The 18498-nt window shown below is 35.3% G+C and overlaps 1 protein-coding gene across 3 annotated transcripts in view; it reads left to right on the top strand.

Moving 5' to 3' along the window:
* MEMO1 (mediator of cell motility 1) overlaps window positions 1-18498 on the top strand; it is a 119668-nt gene that overhangs the window by 67108 nt on the left and 34062 nt on the right. For 2 of the 3 annotated variants that reach the window (XM_032410241.1, XM_032410240.1), the window contains 3 exons: window positions 6130-6198; window positions 13176-13288; window positions 15239-15350. In XM_032410241.1, the coding sequence (XP_032266132.1) occupies window positions 6130-6198; window positions 13176-13288; window positions 15239-15350 (294 nt within the window). Of the gene's footprint in view, window positions 1-6129; window positions 6199-13175; window positions 13289-15238; window positions 15351-18498 lie in introns of those variants that run through there. The other variant, XM_032410242.1, reaches the window with a different exon arrangement.

The following is an 18498-nucleotide window of genomic DNA, read 5'->3' as shown; positions in this document are numbered from 1 at the left end:
TCAGGGCTTTTAAATTCAAGAATGGCAAACAAGAATTAAAGTCTGAGAAGCAGATCTAGGAAGGACCAGTTTAAACTATAAGGATTAGGATGGGGAGGGATGGTATATGAGTGACAACTGAGAGCAGAGCAGTATTGAAAACATGAGAAGTTTTTCAGGTTTGAGACAGACCAGGACAGGTCCTGATGGATCAAAGGATTTTTAAGGTCCACATAATGGGGCAAGGTAGCATATTTCTGAATTGACAAGGGGAGCCAGTTAAGATCAGGAACAGTTGTTAGGAATCTGAAGTAGTCAGTATTGGGATGTTGGGCACTGGAAGACTGGGGACATAACTGGAAAAAATTGAGCCCTGGTTAGGCTAGAATATCAAGATCAGGAAAACCGAATGTGCTGAGCCATACAACAACTTACATTTCTTCTGGCTAAGATTAGAACTGGGTTGTGAGAATATTGCTGTCCTGAAGCAACTTGATAGGCTCTCTTGCCAGAGGTATATGGATAGAGTATACTACCATTAATCCAACCAGTAAGGCCTTCAGTGATTTCAGGGTGCTTAGTGTAGGTCCCACATTACTTAACTCTTGATTAAGCATACTGCTATCCTATATTGCTGTGATTGACTTATGTGAATCTCTTTTTCTCCATTCATAGTTTAAGCTAGATCAAATGATGACCCTTTTAAAAACAGAGATCTGTTGTGGTAGGATTAACATACAGTTGCATGTATTTAAAGTGTACAGTTGGATACATTTGAAGTATGTATACACCTGTGAAACTATCACAATTAAGGTAATAAACGTATTCATCATCCTCAAGTTTCCTTGTACCCTTTTGTAATTCTTCCCTTCTGTACCTCTCTTCCTCTTCTTTCCACCCACACCCATTGACTTACTCTGTGTTGTTACAAACTAGTTTTTATATTTTAGTGGAATTCTGAACTCTTTCTGTCTGGCTTTTCTCAACATATTTCTTTCTTTTTTACCATCTTTTTTTGCATAATTATTTTTGAGTTTATCAGTAGTTCATTCCTTTCTCTTGCTGAAGAGTACTCCATTGTATGACTATACCTCAATTTGTTTATCCATTCACCTTTGGAGGAATATTTGGTTGTTTCCAATTTTTGACTGTTGCAGATAAAGCTGGGATGAACATTTGTGTACAGATCTTTGTGGTTATAATGCTTTTAGTTTTCTTAGGAGTGGAAAGCTGGGTCCTATGGTAGAAGTATATTTAACTTCTTAAGAAATTGCCAAATTGTTTTCAAAAGTGGTTGTAACGTTTTATATTCCCACAAGTGTAGCTTGAGTTTCAATTCTACATCCTAAGCGTACTTGGTATGGTCACTCTTTTTAATTTTAGCTATTCTGCTGGGTGTTTAGTGGTAGATTTTGTAGTTTTAATTTGCCTTTCCTTAAATGATATTGAACATTCTTTTATGTGCTTATTTGCCATCCCAGTATATTCTGTTTTGAAGTATTTGTTCATATCTTTTCCTATTTAAAAAAATTGTAGTAAAATACACATAACATAAAACTTACCATCTTAGTCATCTTTATTTTTTTTTTTTAAAGATTTTATTTATTTATTTGAGAGGGACAGAGAGAGAGAGAGAGCATGGGAGGGGGGAGGGTCAGAGCGAGCAGCAGACTCCCGGTTGAGCAGGGAGCCTGATAGGGGGCTTGATCCCTGGACTCCAGGATCATGACCCGAGCTGAAGGCAGATGTTTAACTGAGTGAGCCACCCAGGCGCCCCAACATTTTTATTTTTATTTTTTTTAAAGATTTATTTATTTATTAGAGAAAAAGAGTGTGCGTGTGTGTGGGGGGGAGGGGCAGAGGGAGAGGGAGAAAGAGAATCCTCAAGTAGTCTCCGTGCTGAGTTCGAAGCCTGACTTGGGGCTTGATCCCAGGACCCTGAGATCATTACCTGGGCCAAAATCAAGAGTCAGACGCTCAACCAACTGAGCCACCCAGGCACCCCCCATCTTACAGTATAGTAGCATTAAGTACAGTCAACGTTATTTTGCAACCAATTTTCAGAACTCTTCGTCTTGCAAAATGGTTAACAGTTTTAAGTGTTGGGTTTGTTTTGAAATTTCTTAACATATTCCGATATAAATCCTGTGTCAGATATATGCTTTGCAATTATTTTCTCCCAGTCTTTGTTTTGTCTTTTCAGTTTATTGTGTAGCTTGAAATCAGTTAAGGCAGGAATGAATTACTCCACATTAATTGGCAAATTGCTACAAATCTGGGCTTGATTTATTGTTTGTTGATTGTCTATACTTAAGAAATGGGGAAAGTGTTAATAATGCAGATTAAACTTAAAATTACATTGTGTTAGTAGCCCTTACATTATAAAAAGTGTAAGAAAGTATGGAAGGAGATATTCCTTCTAATACTTGAAAACTGTTACCTAATCAGCAGGGAACTCATTCAGGTCAGACATATGTCTTCATTATTCCAACCTTGTCAGTTGCAACCATCACTTGGCTATGGATATAAGAATTAGCGTGAAAGCATTCTGTGCCAATCAATGGACTGTGTGGAATTTGCGATAGAATCATATATTTTTTGTTATTTGTAAATTGTGTGGTACATTATCTTTTTATCTCAGTAGAGTTTATATTAAGCTTATGTACACATGTATACATTTTTTTTTTTCTGCAGAGACAGTTGTTAAATATTTACCTGCATACCACTGGCCACACACTAATAAATAAGCGCCAGGAAACTGTGTTTTAAACTCATGTAACTTGAATGAGTCAAGAAATAAAAATGAGGTCAGGAAACAAAGTCATTCCATAGGTGATAAGAGAACCAAATCTAATTCTGAGACCAAAAAATGAAAGGGATGAGTAGTAGGGAAAGAAAATGAAAAACACAATACACAGAAGGCCAAGTCAGTTCTCTTATTACTAAAGACACAGAAGAAGTGAGTTATTTTCTTCTAGGAGTTTTATGGTTTCAGGTCTCACAGTTAGTTCTTCAATCCATTTGGAATTTATTTTTGTATATGGTGTAAGAAAGTGGTCCATTTTCATTCTTTTGCATATAGCTGTCCAGTTTTCCCAATACCATTTGTTGAAGAGACTGTTTCTTCCCTATTGTAAATCCTTGCCTCCTTTGTTATAGATTAATTGACCATATAAGCGTGGATTTATTTCTAGGCCCCCTATTCAGTTCCATTGATCTATTTTTGTGCCAATACTGTACTACTCCCCCCTGCCTCGGGGAGCAAAACATTAGCATTTATTTGTTAGTTGAGCTTTTTTTTTTTTTTATTAACTTTATTTTATTATGTTATGTTAGTCACCATACATTACATCATTAGTTTTTGATGTAGTGTTCCATGATTCATTGTTTGCGTATAACACCCAGTGCTCCATGCAATACATGCCCTCCTTAATACCCATCACCGGGCTAACCCATCCCCCCCACCTCTAAATCCCTCAGTTTGTTTCTCAGAGTCCATAGTCTCTTATGGTTCATCTCCCCCTCCAATTTCCCCCCCTTCATTTTTCCCTTCCTACTATCTTCTTCTTTTTTTAACGTATAATGTATTATTTGTTTCAGAGGTCCAGGTCTGTGATTCATCAGTCTTACACAATTCACAGCGCTCACCATAGCACATACCCTCCCCAATGTCCATCACCCAGCCACCCATCCTTCCCACCCCCCAGCACTCCAGCAACCCTCAGTTTGTTTCCTGAGATTAAGAGTCTCTTATGGTTTGTCTTCCTCTCTGTTTTCATCTTGTTTCATTTTTTCCTCCCTTCCCCTATGATCCTCTGTCTTGTTTCTCAAATTCCTCATATCAGTGAGATCATATGATACTTGTCTTTCTCTGATTGACTTACTTTGCTTAGCATAATACCCTCTAGTTCCATCCACGTCATTGCAAATGGCAAGATTTTGGTTTTTTTGATGGCTGCATAATATTCCATTGTGTGTGTGTGTGTGTGTGTGTGTGTGTGTGTGTGTGTGTGTGTACACACACCACATCTTCTTTATCCATTCATCTGTTGATGGACATCTAGGCTCTTTCCATAGTTTGGCTATTGTGGACATTGCTGCTATAAACATCGGGATGCATGTACCCCTTCGGATCCCTGCATTTGTATCTTTGGGGTAAATACCCAGTAGTGCAATTGCTAATACCATACTCTTTTAATTACTACAGCTTTGAAATCTGGGATTGTGATACCTTCAGCTTTGCTGTTCTTTCTCAAGATTGCTTTGGCTATTTGGGGTCTTTTGTGGTTCCATACAAATTTTAGTACTATTTGTTCTAGTTCTATGAAAAATACTGTTCATATTTTGATAGAGATTGCTTTGGCTGTAGAAACATTTTTCTAGATATCTCTTTAGGCAAGGGAAACAAAAACAAAAATAAACTATTGGAACTATGCCAAAATAAAAAGCTTTTGTACAGCCAAAGAAACCATCAACAAAGCAAAAAGTCAGCCTATTGAATGAGAGAAGATATTTGCAAATGATATATCTGATAAGGAGTTTATATCTAAAATATATAAAGAACTTCTACAACTCAGTAACAAAAAAACAAATAATCTGATAAAAGTGGGCAGAGGACCTGAGTAGACATTTTTCCAAAGAAGACATACAGATGGCCAATAGACACATTGGAAAGATGCTTAACATCACTAATCATCAGGGGAGTGCAAATCAAAACCACATTGAGAAATCACCTTATAGCTGTTAGAGTGGCTAGAATCAAAAAGCCAAGAAATAACAAGTGTTAGTGAGGATGTGAAGAAAAAGGAACCCTCTTGCACTGTTGGTGGGAATGCAATTTTGGTGTACCCACTGTGGAAAACAGTATGGAGGTTCCTCAAAAAACTAAAAGTAGGGGGACTTCTGGGTGGCTCAGTTGGTTAAGTGTTTGCCTTTGGCTCAGGTCATGATCTCAGGGTCCTGGGATTTAGCTCCTCATTGGGCTCCCTCCCTGCCCAGTGGGGAGTCTGCTTCTCCCTCCGTCCCTCCCCCTATTCATGGACGCTTTCTCTCTCTCTCTCTCTCTCAAATAAATAAATAAAATCTTAAAATAAATTAAAAGTAGAATTGCCACATGATCCAGTAATTCCACTACTCGGTATTTACCCAATGAAAATGAAAACACTGATTCGAAAAGATACATGCCCCCCCCCCCACGTTTATTGCAGCATTATTCACAATAGCCAAGATATGGAAGGAACCCAAGTGTCCATCAGTATAAATGAATGGATAAAGAAGATGTGATACACACACACACACACACCCCCACACACACACACATGCACACGGACACACACACACAATGGAATATTAGCCATAAAAAGAATGAGATCTTGCCATTTGCCACAACATGGATGGACTTAGAGGGTATAAATGCCAAGTGAAATAAGTCAGAGAAAGACAGATATAATATGATTTCACTCATATGTAAGATGTAAAAAAAAAAAATGAACAAAGGAAAAAAAGAGACAAAAAACTGACTATTAAATACAGAGAACAAACTGGTGGTTACCAGAGAGGGGGATGTTAGTGGGATGATGGGTGAAATAGATAAAAGAGATTAGGAGTATACTTCTTGATGAGCACAGAGAAATGTATAGAATTCCTGAATCATATATTGTACACCTGAAACTAATGTAACACTGTATGTTAATTATACTTCAATTTTTAAAAAGTATAAAAATAAAAAAAAATTAGAAAAAGAAGGTGGGTTGTTTTTGTAGGATATTTATTTTGGTCTGATTTGACTTGCTCTTGGTCTTATTGCTATGTAATAGTCTGCTAATAATATTGAAGAGGAATGTTCAAAACTCACATATTATTAGTATTACATTAGCAACTTCAAGTAAGCCTGGAATATCTAAATTTAATTTGTTCTTAAGACCAAAAAAAATTACAAAACACCTTTTAAAATTTAAAATTGGAACATAGAACAATTATGTGTTTTCTGTTGTCTGCTAGAATTTGCACCATTAGCTACATTGCTTTTTTATCTATACACTCAATTCTGTAATGTTTACCGTAGTTATATTTCTTTCAAAAGGTTTTTTCTTTTGAGAATGTCTTGATTTTGAATCTGATGATTAAGTTTAAAAATATTTTGTTTTGTAGCCATGCAGGATATACGTACTGTGGGTCTTGTGCTGCTCATGCTTACAAACAAGTGGATCCATCTATTACGTAAGTAATATACAGTTTTGTTTAAGTGGGAGAAGGTTGGGAATTATAACCACTTTGTCACAGAAGTAATTTGTTTTGGCATGCTTATTGTTATATACTTGATTTCATTAGGAATTTAACTTTTTATATATTTATTATACCTTATATAGGTTATGAAAAGCTTTCATACTGTTTTTCATTGTCTGAACATTTAGTTTTTACTTTTCCTTTTGTTGGTAGTATGTTTAGTTCTGGAAATATAGGAAGGTTAAATATTTTGGTTTTTATTTATTTATTTTTATTTTACTTATTTATTTATTTTTAAAGATTTTATTTATTCGTTTGAGACACAGAGATAGAGAGAGAGAGAGAAAGCATGAGCAGGGAGAGAGGCAGAGGGAGAGGGAGAATCAGGCTCCCCGCTGAGCCAGGAGCCCGATGTGGGGCTCGATCCCAGGACTCTGGGATCACGACCTGAGCCGAAGGCAGATGCTTAACCATCTGAGCCACCCAGGTGCCCAATATTTTGGTTTTTAAATTTTTTTTTTTTTTGCAACCAGGAGATGGGCATCTTTAAGAATGCAAAGCGCTTTGTTCTATGTTAATCAGTTTGTAATTTAAAATTCTTTATTCTACTTGTTAAGTTGTGGTTAATGAAAGAAAATAATTTCTCATTGGCATGATGAGGTAGCTGAATTATTTTAGAATCTGACAGTGAATTTAATATGGTGTTTGAAGTATGTTAGCTCTTAACTCAATGAGAGCTCTGAAATTAGCTTTAAAATTTTTTTCTGGCATATTGAGACTTACTAAATAATATACGGCTCTCTAAAATAAGAAATTTGTGAACTTTCAAAAGCTTCTGCTAGAAATAGCTACCCAAATTACTTATTTGCTGACCAGCATTTTATTTAAATAGTTAATTCACAAATGTGAACCAGTGTGAGGCTCCAGCGTGTACGCTGGTTATACACACTGCGAATAGGTAAAATAGTCGTCTCAGTCCCATCAGCTGTTGACTGTTAGGTTAGGCTTGTGTTAGTAGAGGTGACGCATAGTCATTCAAAAGAAGTAACTCACAGTAGCCCTGATGTAAAAAGAAAGTCTCTCCCCACAGCCTCATCCTTTGCCTTTGAGCAATTTGTTCAAATTTTTAAACAAAAGAGCTGTTCTTTTTTGTTTTTATGTAGTGTGCTCTGCACATTGTATCATACCTTTGTTGGAAATTATTTTTAGTGAGTTTTTAATAATAAATAAAATGATAATGTTGCCAAATTGATGAGGTTTTGGTTAGCCCTGCCTCATTTATGATGTTTTGAGGAGTGTCTTTAATAAGTACTTCTTAATACATATTTAATATACAATTTCAGGTAATTTATTTCATGAGTAAGAACAAAAATAAATTAGATTGGAAAGATTTTCAAAAGTTTACTTCATTTCGGCCTATAAACAACTATAATCAAGGTTAGTTAATATGACAGCCTTTTCCAAGGCTATTTGATAATGTTATTTTCTAGAACGGTACTCCTGAATTAAATTTGGCTTAGTAATATATAGGGAGATATAGAACCTATATTGGTAGATGCAGAAAGCATGTATTAAATAAGTTGATAGAAAGTTTGAATGGAATGAAAAAGAGAAAAAGAAAGAGAGCCAAGGACTAAGATGATGATAAAGGAGGTGGTAAAAAGAAAGGCAAATGATGTGTAAAGATGTGATCAGCTTATTTTTGTAATTAGTGTATAATAATTGAATTTTGAATAAATAAATCTGAAGGTCCAAGCATTAAAAATAATTGGTAATCATAGCTATATTCTCTTAAAAGTGGCCCTTCTTGAGACTGGCAATGTTCCAGAGTCCTTTGAGAAAAATAGAGAAAGAACATCTTTCTGGGAACTATGAGAAGTTTAGAGAAAAAATAACAGTCCAAGAGAGAAGATTAAATTCTCTTCCACTACCTTCCATTCTTACCTTCCACATTAATCCATTCCCTGCATGTCAACCAGGATCATCTTTTGTACTGTCTTGTGCTTTGAATGGATCTTTTACCTTTGCATGATTTGGAGTATCTTACATGGAACATTTAGAAGATATTCTTTCTTTCTTTTTTTTTTTTTTTTTTTTTAAGATTTTATTTATTTATTTGACAGAGAGAGAGAATGAGAGCAGGAACACAAGCAGGGGGAGTGGGAGAGGGAGAAGCGGGCTTCCCGCCGAGCTGGGAGCCCGATGTAGGGCTCGATCCCAGGACCCCGGGATCATGACCTGAGCCGAAGGCAGACGCTTAATGACTGAGCCACCCAGGCGCCCCTAGAAGTTATTTCTTAATTGAATTATGCAGATCTTTTGAATGTTGACATTTCATCATACAGTGCCAAAAAATCACATTTGTTAATATCACCACAAATTTCATCAGAAATATCTTTAATTATTGGGAAGCTGTCCATCTCACAGTGATAGAACTTTTGCAAAAGTCTAATTTTCACTTAAAAGCTTCAGTTATGTCTTGGGCAATGTTTTCTTCGAAGTCGGCAGGCCCATTTTGTTCATTTTCTAGAAAATTTCTGCCAGATACCTAAATTGGAATAGCCGTAATTTGTCTACAGTCATTTTTTGAAGTAAAAATTGTGTTCCATGAAAAAAAAAAGTCTAGTTTAGATCACACTCATAATCACAAAAATGTTTTCCCCAAGACATAATTCTGTATATAGCAAAAGTGCTTTATGCATTTATCACCACCAATTTAATACATTTTGTTGTACAGAATATTTTTATAAAACTGTACTCAGAATTTAAGATTTAATGAAAGTAAGTGAAACTGGCCTAAAAATACCCAAAAAACCTTGGTGTGGGTGAAGGTGAAGAATACATGACTAGCAGTACATTTTGATTCCATTACCTTGATCACAGTTCTAATGTGCCAGTGGTTTACCCAGCCTCATTTTTGTACCGTAAGTACAAATGTCAACACAGTGGAAAAGGCAAATAAATTCCTGATTATTATGAAAATAGTTTTGATTTTGTGGACTTCTTGAAAGGGTCTTGTGGAATCCACAGTTCACAATTTGAGAAGTGCTATGTTACAGGGTGATTGGATTTAGATTATGGGTGTTGGGGAAGGCATTTCTTTTCTTTTCTTTTCTTTTTTTTTTTAAGATTTTATTTATTTGAGAGAGAAAGAATGAGAGACAGAGAGCATGAGAGGGTGGAGGGTCAGGGGGAGAAACAGACTCCCTGCTGAGCAGGGAGCTCGATGTGGGACTCAATCCTGGGACTCCAGGATCATGACCTGAGCCAAAGGCAGTCGCTTAACCTACTGAGTCACCCAGGCGCCCCGGGGAAGGCATTTCTGAGGAAATGATTTTTAAGCCAAGCCAAAGGGACAATAGCACTTGTGAAGGCTTTGAAGTAGGCTGAGTTGTGTTCCAGTCATAAAGGAACTGCAAGACCAGTATACATAAACTATTGTGATTAAGGGGTGGTGGGGTGAGGGGAAGTAATGCATGATGGGGCGGGGCCAGGGCATTTGAGACTTCAGAACCCGTTTTAAGGAGTTTAGATTTTCTCCTCTAATTATGAAAAGTCATTGAAAGATAAGCAGGGGAGTGATGGGATCTGATTTATGTTTCAAAAGGAGTACTTTGGTTGTTTAAGGAATTTAAAAAATGATATATTTAAGTAAGTTGTTGTATTTACTGCTGCAAAGTCTTTTGCTATTACTAAAACTTTAATTGAAAACCTGGAACTCAGGATGTACTTAGATAGTAACTTGATTTTGATTCATATCTTTCAGAAAGCCTTTCAGGGTAGAAAAAAGAGCAAAAGGAATCTTCTTTGGGGCCATATGACATTTAATTTAGTTAAGATATCTCTACTTGCCAGGAAACATCTTTAAAAAATTACTTGTGTTCCATTATTTAAAATAAGTAGTTGAATATTTATGAGGGCAGATACTCAGGTAACTTATTTATTGGTTGCACAGCCCTATACTTCTCATAGTAAGTACTATACAAATGTGAATTCTCTGGAGGTATTATACATAAACTACATTTATTTCTAAGAGAATACCTCTTGACTTTTTTTTATATTAAGGGTTTTTTTTTTTTTACATGTGTGACAACAGTGATGATATGCTAATATTTATCAGTTATTAATTTAAAGGCAAAGCACTTCGCAATTAATTGAAGGGAGAGAAAGCGGCATTGCTTCCCATGCCTATATTACTCATTTTTCTCCAAAATATTCCTGTGGCCTTGGTGTTTATGGATCTAGCAATCTAGCCCCTCCCCCCAAAGAGAATGCATTATTTTTTATTTACATTATTAATTTTCTTTTTGTTAGCATATAGCTAACAAAGAGACCCATTTTTAGATTACTAATATGCACTTTTTCCCCCTTCTTTTCTTTTTTTTTTTTTTTTTTAAAGATTTTATTTATTTATTTGTCAGAGAGAGACAGAACACAAGCAGGGGGAGAGGCAGGCAGAGGGAGAAGCAGGCTCCCCGCCGAGCAAGGAGCCCGATGTGGGACTCGATCCCAGGACCCAGGGATCATGACCTGAGCCGAAGGCAGCCGCTCAACCGACTGAGCCACCCAGGCGTCCCTTCCCCCTTCTTTTCAATGATGTCTAGCCTATTTTTTGGTTTATTTTTGGGTTTATCACTTATAAGGATTTCATATTGATGTGACCTAAACCTCTTTTTCCCTGTGTTGCATATGAGTGAGTTTCTGTTAGACTGGAGTACACAATTGTCTAATTCAGGCGGTGGGAGCTCTTTTCTCCACCAGTCTTATCTTTTCATCTAGGTTGGGTCTGGCAAAAAAGGCCAACAAAGTAAATAGTCTGATATTGCAGGGGACAATTAGGCTTTCCAAGGTGACCTTCAGTGTTTATTTCTGGAGTAGTGCTTGTATTTTGGTCACTATTAGAACCTTGTTACACTTACCTAGAAATGTATCTGTGTCTTGAGTTTAAATTGATATTTTAAAAGTCATTTCATATTTTAGTTATATATGCTAGATTTCCTAAGAGCGTTCTGATTTTAAATATTCTATTCCTCGTCTTGTCATAGAAATGCATTCCTCAATCATGAAAATGCCTTCTTTTTCATACTTGATTCTTGGTTCATGTAATACTTGTCCTTAGGCAAGTCACCTAAACACTCAACCATGATCTATGTCCCTTTAATATAAAAACTTGTGATGATGTTTATGTACTGTTAAGATAGGAGAGCATAATGGTTACCACTTTTGTTCATTTAGGAGTCTAAATTTGATGTGATCTTTTTTTTTTTTTTGGAAGTGGCTATTGACTTTGCTAATAGTGGTGATGATAAGAAGTGAGTATTGGCAGTGGAGGAAGGGGATGAAAAGACTAGAAGTGGCCTGTGGATGAAGTCTTATGTTTGCTATCTGTGACATCTTGAGGAAATTTTGGGACTCTAAACTGAGAATCTCTGTTTTCCTTATCTACATCTTCCTTACCGTCCCTCCCCCCACCACAGCAAGTAACATATAGCAGACAATAAGTTAATTTTCATAACTGTGATTGAATTTTATGAAAATAAATATATTGCCTAAGCACATTCCTTGGCTTGCAAGTTTTTGATATGAAAGAACTAGCTCATGTCTCAGTCTTTGTCCATTAATTGAGCAATGAGTATAATTAATTTTTTCTAGGTACATAGCTTATCATCTATTCCCTTCTTTCTCCTAGTTTTGGTTTTTCAAAAGTAAATTTGTATGTGTGTGTTGGGGGTGGGTTTCGCTCATTTGAATCTGGGAGAACAGAGAAAATGGATAGTTTTGGAATTTAGATTGTAGTGATGTTTGAGATAAAATGAGGGGAAGTTAATTTTACTCTTGATGTCAAGATAGAGGGATTGTAAAGATTTAAGCTATAGTTTAGCCCACTTCTTTTCTTTAGCTACAGTGCAAATAACACATAATCAAGTTTCTTTGTTTTTGAGAATGACTTCTATCTACTTGAATGGGAACAGGGAAAGCTTATTATACAGAATTTTTCTCAACAAGATTCCTTTTTTTTCTGCTATGGTAGAAATGTGGAAATAGCTTTATCAGAATGGCTCTTTGTAATGATATTTTGTAGGGAGTTTTAGAAATTATACTATCATGTATTTTTATTAAAGTTTATTAAAGTTTTATAAAGTTTATTAAAGTTTATTAAAGTTGATAGATCTTATGAGGCAAGTTTAGAATGTGTTAGAATATTGAGATTTTATTTATAGCTGAAATGTTTAAATTCAATGAATATAGCTATTGAAAACCTTCTGTATCCTAGGCATTATGAATGCAGAGATGATTTTAAGCATAGCAGTTGATTTACTGTAGGTCATTAAATCAGTAACTAATACGCCCAGGTGTTGAAAATGTTTTTTTTTTTTTCTTTAAATGGTCCAACAAAAAGACAAAGATAAGGAATTGAACTTAATTAACTGAGGAGCATATCAGTTGTGGGTATATTAGTTTGCAAGCACTGCCATAGTAAACTATCATGAAGTAGGTGGCTGAAAACAGAAATTTATGTTCTCTCAGTCTGGAGGCTGGAAGTCCAAGATGAGGGTGCTGGTAGGGTTGGTCTCCTGAAGCCTTTCTTCTTGGCTTGCAGATGGCTGTCTTCTTGATGCCTCTTCACATGGTCACTTCTCTGTGCATGTGTGTCCCTGATATCTCTTCCTCTTCTTATAAGAACACCAGTCATTGGATTCAGGCCTTATCCGAATAGCCTCATTTTTACTTAATGATCTGTTTTAATACCTTATCTCCTAATATGGTTACATTCTGAGGTACTGGGGTGGAACTTCAACATAAATTTTAGGGGTATGTAGTTTAGCTCATAATAGTAGGTAATGAAATCAGTCAAGAAAGAAAATGGTGCCACATGTGATTTTTAAAAATTACTTATTTTTTTCCCTTTTATTTAATAAGGTTTGTGTAGAAGTACAATTGTTCTGTGCTTTTTGTTGTATATCTCCTAGCCGGAGAATTTTCATCCTTGGGCCTTCTCATCATGTGCCCCTCTCTCGATGTGCACTTTCCAGTGTGGATATATATAGGACACCTCTGTATGACCTTCGTATTGACCAAAAGAGTAAGTATATAGAAATCTTATAGCTTTTAGAAATCTTATAGCTTTTAAACAGCTAAAGATTTTTTTAAAATAAGTTAATTAAAAAAATAAAAAATATGAATATTATAAGTAAAATCTCAGTTTTAAAGATAAAATTGATTTCAACTTACTTGCAAAAAGCAAAAACAAAGAAAGAAGATCTTCTGTATGCCTAAAAGACAACTAGAGTTTTTTTTGCCAGCCACAAAAATCTGTCAGATCCACTAGTCTCCAGCCTGTTCATATTATATGTGTATTCAGGGAAGTGTCTTGTACTCACCATGAGACAAGAGACAAGAAATTAGTACCCACAACAACTTGAAGAAAGATTCTGGGCATGTTAGTCTGACTCTGTGTATATTACTTTCCTCATTGTAAATAGGTCATGATGATAATGCCTTTATTTCTTCTCAAATGATTTTTATGGGGGCAACAAAAGTGAAACACTGAAACAAAGGTGCTTCATAAATCTTAAGTGTGTTTTATTTTTAAAACATGTCTCTTATTTTGATATATATTTTCCGTAGGATTCTAGAAATCACACCTTTTATTTAGTTGTGTCTCATTTTATACATTGAATGTGTAAATTAAAATCTTTTGATTCTATAATAGTATTTTTGGAGGAATGGGGAGCATAATTTTAAAAATATAGAACAGTAGAGAGAATAGTGAAACAAATATTCTTGTACTTACCATCCACAATTGACTCAGAATTTTCCCCTTAACTCCATTTGCTTTCCCAAAAGCCATCTTCATGAGCTTGCTTTGTATTCTCCCAGTTCATCACTTTATATTTTAAGTATGTTGGGTGCTTATTGTTTCAAGAAATCTTGGAACAAATTCTTCTGTAGGATGAAAGAAGCCATTTGCAAAATAGACAATCACCTCTTTTTCCTTATTTTTTAGGCCTAATTTTTCATAAATGGGGTTTTAATTATTACTGAGTATTAGTAATTTATTGTTAGAATAATTTTTACTAATGAAACTGGAGTATAACTAGCTTTATTACTCCCTGTGATGCTTTTAGGGAACACACTTTATTTTTAAAACCTTGTTGGGGCATTCAGAAAATTTTGGTTTTAGATAGCTGCCTAATAAAGGAATGGATGATATTTAATCAGGTATGATTTTGCAGAAAAATGTCATGCCATCATTTGTTTGTTTCTTTGATATTGGTAAGCCCATTTAAGAATGTAGTTATAAAAATGTTGGTTCTGTTTTATGATAAAACAAAAATATTCTTATATCACTTTTTTTACATATTAAATTTCATCTTTTTCTTATTATATCATATCAGTTTTTAAGTGTAATTCATCAGAAGGGTCTGAATTACTAGATCATTTTAGAATTATTTATGGCATGATACTATGGTGAATTTATGTCCTGATCTGTCCCAGAAGCTTAATTTTTAATTTTGAGGAAAATAGCATGCTTAATAGGAATTTTCTGTTCTTTGTATGGCAGACATCTGAGATGGGAAATAATAATCCCATAGATTTTGTTATAAAACAAAACAAAACTTAAAAACTGTATCATTAACCTCACAAGTAGGTAGAGCAGTGGCTTTGCCATGTTTTACTAGGAGTTCTAATCAACTGTGTTCTTGTTGGCATGTGCTGCTTAAGTCAAGAAAAAACTTAGCCCCAGAGGTGATTAGATGTAATAAAAAGAACTGATGAACATTTTAAATGATTATTTTTATATAACTGTGTAACATACGAAAATGCTGAGTAGTCATCACATGTATTAGTGCTTTGTTTGGTATGTAAAAAGCTAGTTTTTTCTTCTTTTTTAAAGATAAAAATGAAGGAAAATATTATGTGGTACTTCTGTCTCTTGCCAAAGCATATAGTTTTTGTTACTGAATGGAGTCTCACAGAATAAGGATATACATTAATATATCTGTTTTACTATATTTTGAAATCTCTTTAGTTTACGGAGAACTATGGAAGACAGGAATGTTTGAACGCATGTCTCTGCAGACAGATGAAGATGAACACAGTATTGAAATGCATTTGCCTTATACAGCTAAAGCCATGGAAAGGTATATTGATTAATATAAGAAATCCCAGAGAAATCATAAGTATTAATTTCTTTGGAATTATTTTCACTGGGTAAAATAATCATTAGGATAAAGAGATTTAAAAACAATTTTTGTTATTTGAGGGATGGCTGGCTCAGTCAGTGGAGCCTGCAACTCTCAATCTCAGTGTTGTGATTTTGAGCCCTACATTGGGTGTAGAGATTACTTAAAAATAAAAAAATCTTCTAAAAAATTTTACTATTTGAAATGATGTAAAAATTTGAGATTGGGTGTTTCTAATGTGGATTGAAGTTGGTTTTGAGTAGTTTGCCTATAAAGGCTGAACATGTGAATTGACATGGTTTTTTATTAGGTGATAATGTTTTAAAAACCTCTGTGTGTATGTGAGTGGGGTGTGTGTGTGTGTCTGCCTTTTATTCATTAGACATTTATCTCAGAATAACATTCTTTTATGCTATAAGTAAGTAATCATAAAATTTTAGATTTGGAAGTAACATTGGAGCTCATTTATTTCATCCTTATGCAAAGTACCTGAATATTTTTTATGATATGCTTGGCAGATTATTGTTTGGTACTTGCTAAAGGTCTTCCAGTGGTAGGATGCTCATATGACTATTAAGTAGGATGAGGACAGGGACAATACCTATTTTATTCTCCACTTGTATCCCACTGCCTAGCACAATGCCCATTTCATAGTAGTCATTAATTTATTTTGTAAAATGAATTTTTTAAAGAGCTTTCTTCTTTTAGGGCAGTATTCAAATTAGAAAGTCTTCCTTTTGTAGGTCACATATGTCTAATTTTTTCTTTTAAAGATTTTATTTATTCATTTGACAGAGATAGATACAGTGAGAGAGGGAACACAAGCAGGGGGAGTGGGAGAGGGAGAAGCAGGCTTCCAGCAGAGTGAGGAGCCCGATGCGGGACTTGATCCCAGGACCCCGGGATCATGACCTGAGCCAAAGGCAGATGCTTAATGACTGAGCCACCCAGGTGCTCCTAATTTTTTCATCCATTTCCTTTACATGGACTCCATATATAGTTTGACTAGTTCTAAATATGGTGAGATTATTCCTTCCCTGGATCTTGTCATTATATTCTCTTAGTAAAATACATGGTGTATTATATAGGTTTACAGTAAATATTTGTTAATTAAATGTATTAATGAAGTCCAAGATCACATTGACATTTTTCATGTTGATATGGCTTACTTGCTATTGGCTAATAGATTTGTGGCCAGCTAAAGCCCAAGGCTTTTTCCTACAGTTAAGTTGGATTATTTTCTCTCTTGTACTTTTGTGGTTTCTTTTTAACCCTTAGTTACTACTGTTTAATTTTTCCTTGTTGGTTTTAGTCTATTATGGCACTCTTTTTGGATCATTTCTACTCCTAATTCTGTTATGAGAGAGTTATTTAACTTCTCTCATTCCACATCTATTCACAATGGTAACTGTGATGCATTGTGTAAACCTGAAGACGTTTCCAAAATATCAGTGTGATATTAAATTATAAGCAGTATAATTTTAGGTTAATTGTGTTTTACCACATTCTAATCCTTCAGAAATTGTTAAACCAATATATGCTGTTTATTTCCTGGAATGCTTGTATAATCAGGACATTCCATTCTTCAATTACATAGAATAATATAAAACTTTTGTTATTTCTTTTTTTTTTTTTTTTTAAATATTTATTTATTTATTTATTTGACAGAGTGAGAGATAACGAGAGCAGGAACACAAGCAGGGGGAGTGGGAGAGGGAGAAGCAGGCTTCCTGCCGAGCAGGGAGCCTGATGTGGGACTCGATCCCAGGACCCTGGGATCATGACCTGAGCTGAAGGCAGACGCTTAACGACTGAGCCACCCAGGCGCCCCAAAACTTTTGTTATTTCTTGAAATATTTGCATATTTTGTCATGAGAAAATATATTTTAGACTTAAGAAAGCCAACAATATCCTTAAGGAAGTTTTAACAAAATAATATTTTTGTTGTTATTTCAAAAGTAAAACGTGTAATGTTGAAAATTTAGGAAAATAGTAACTTAAAATCAACCAAAATTCCTGTTCATAATTCCCCCTCTATTAAATAGTGTTAAATAACCACTATTAAATATATCACTTCTCAAGAGACCTTCCCTCTCTCCCAGATTACATTTGCATCTCTAATACTGACTTTTAGAAAGTACCCAGTACTTTTCCTTTGTGGTCTTCGCTGCACTCACTACCTGTATTAGTTATCCATTACTGTGTGAGAGATTGCTCCAAAACTTAGTGGTTTAAAATCACAACCATTACTCTAAAAATTATTGCTCACAAATTTTAGGTCAGGAGTTTGGGCAGGGGACACCTTGCTTTGGTCCATGAGATGTTGACTGAAGTAAGTTGAATGAGGCTAATGGATCCAAGATGGCCTTGGTGTTAGCTTTTAGTTGAGACACCTCATTTCTTCTCTAGATGGTCTATTTGTTCATCAACCAGGGCTTTTCTCTCTTCTTGGCTTCTCTCTAGAAGGATAGCCTGCTTTCCTTTACATGGTGATTTAGGGTAACCAGAGAACAAAAACAAAAGTTCTCTGTCTCTTAAGGCTTTGGCCTGAAACTACACAGCATCATTTTTATCACATTCTCTTTTTAAAAGCAGAACACAGTATTAGCCAAGGTTTAAGGGAAGGCGAATTAGATTCCACTTCTTGATGGGAGGAGTAGCATGTGTATATTCAGGAATAGGAAGAATTGTTGGTAGCCATCTTTGCAGATGGACTATGTCACAGTTCTTCTGATGGACAATTCAGTGTCTCTCCACCATGCAGTACTCAGTCCTCCTAAGATGCCCAGAAATCTCATTCAGTTAGGACCTCAGGTTCAAAGTCCATTACCTTATGATCTGCATTAGGTCATGATGTGGATGAGGCTTTCTGGATATAGCTCCTCTTGATTTGGATACGTGTGAACTAAGAAGACAAGTTTTACCCCACCTGCCATTCACTCCATATACAATTTTGAGACAGGAATTTTAAAAAAATTGTTTTTAAAGATTTTATTTATTTATTTGACAGTGGTCGAGCACAGGCTGGGGGAGTGGCAGAGGGAGCAGCAGAGGGAGAAGCAGGCTCTCCGCTGAGCAGGGAGCCTGACAAGGAGCTCGATCCCAG

This window comes from Phoca vitulina, unplaced genomic scaffold (assembly GCF_004348235.1).
Source record: "Phoca vitulina isolate PV1807 unplaced genomic scaffold, GSC_HSeal_1.0 scaffold12, whole genome shotgun sequence".
NCBI lineage: Eukaryota > Metazoa > Chordata > Mammalia > Carnivora > Phocidae > Phoca > Phoca vitulina.
This window is presented reverse-complemented; position numbering and strand designations above follow the sequence as displayed.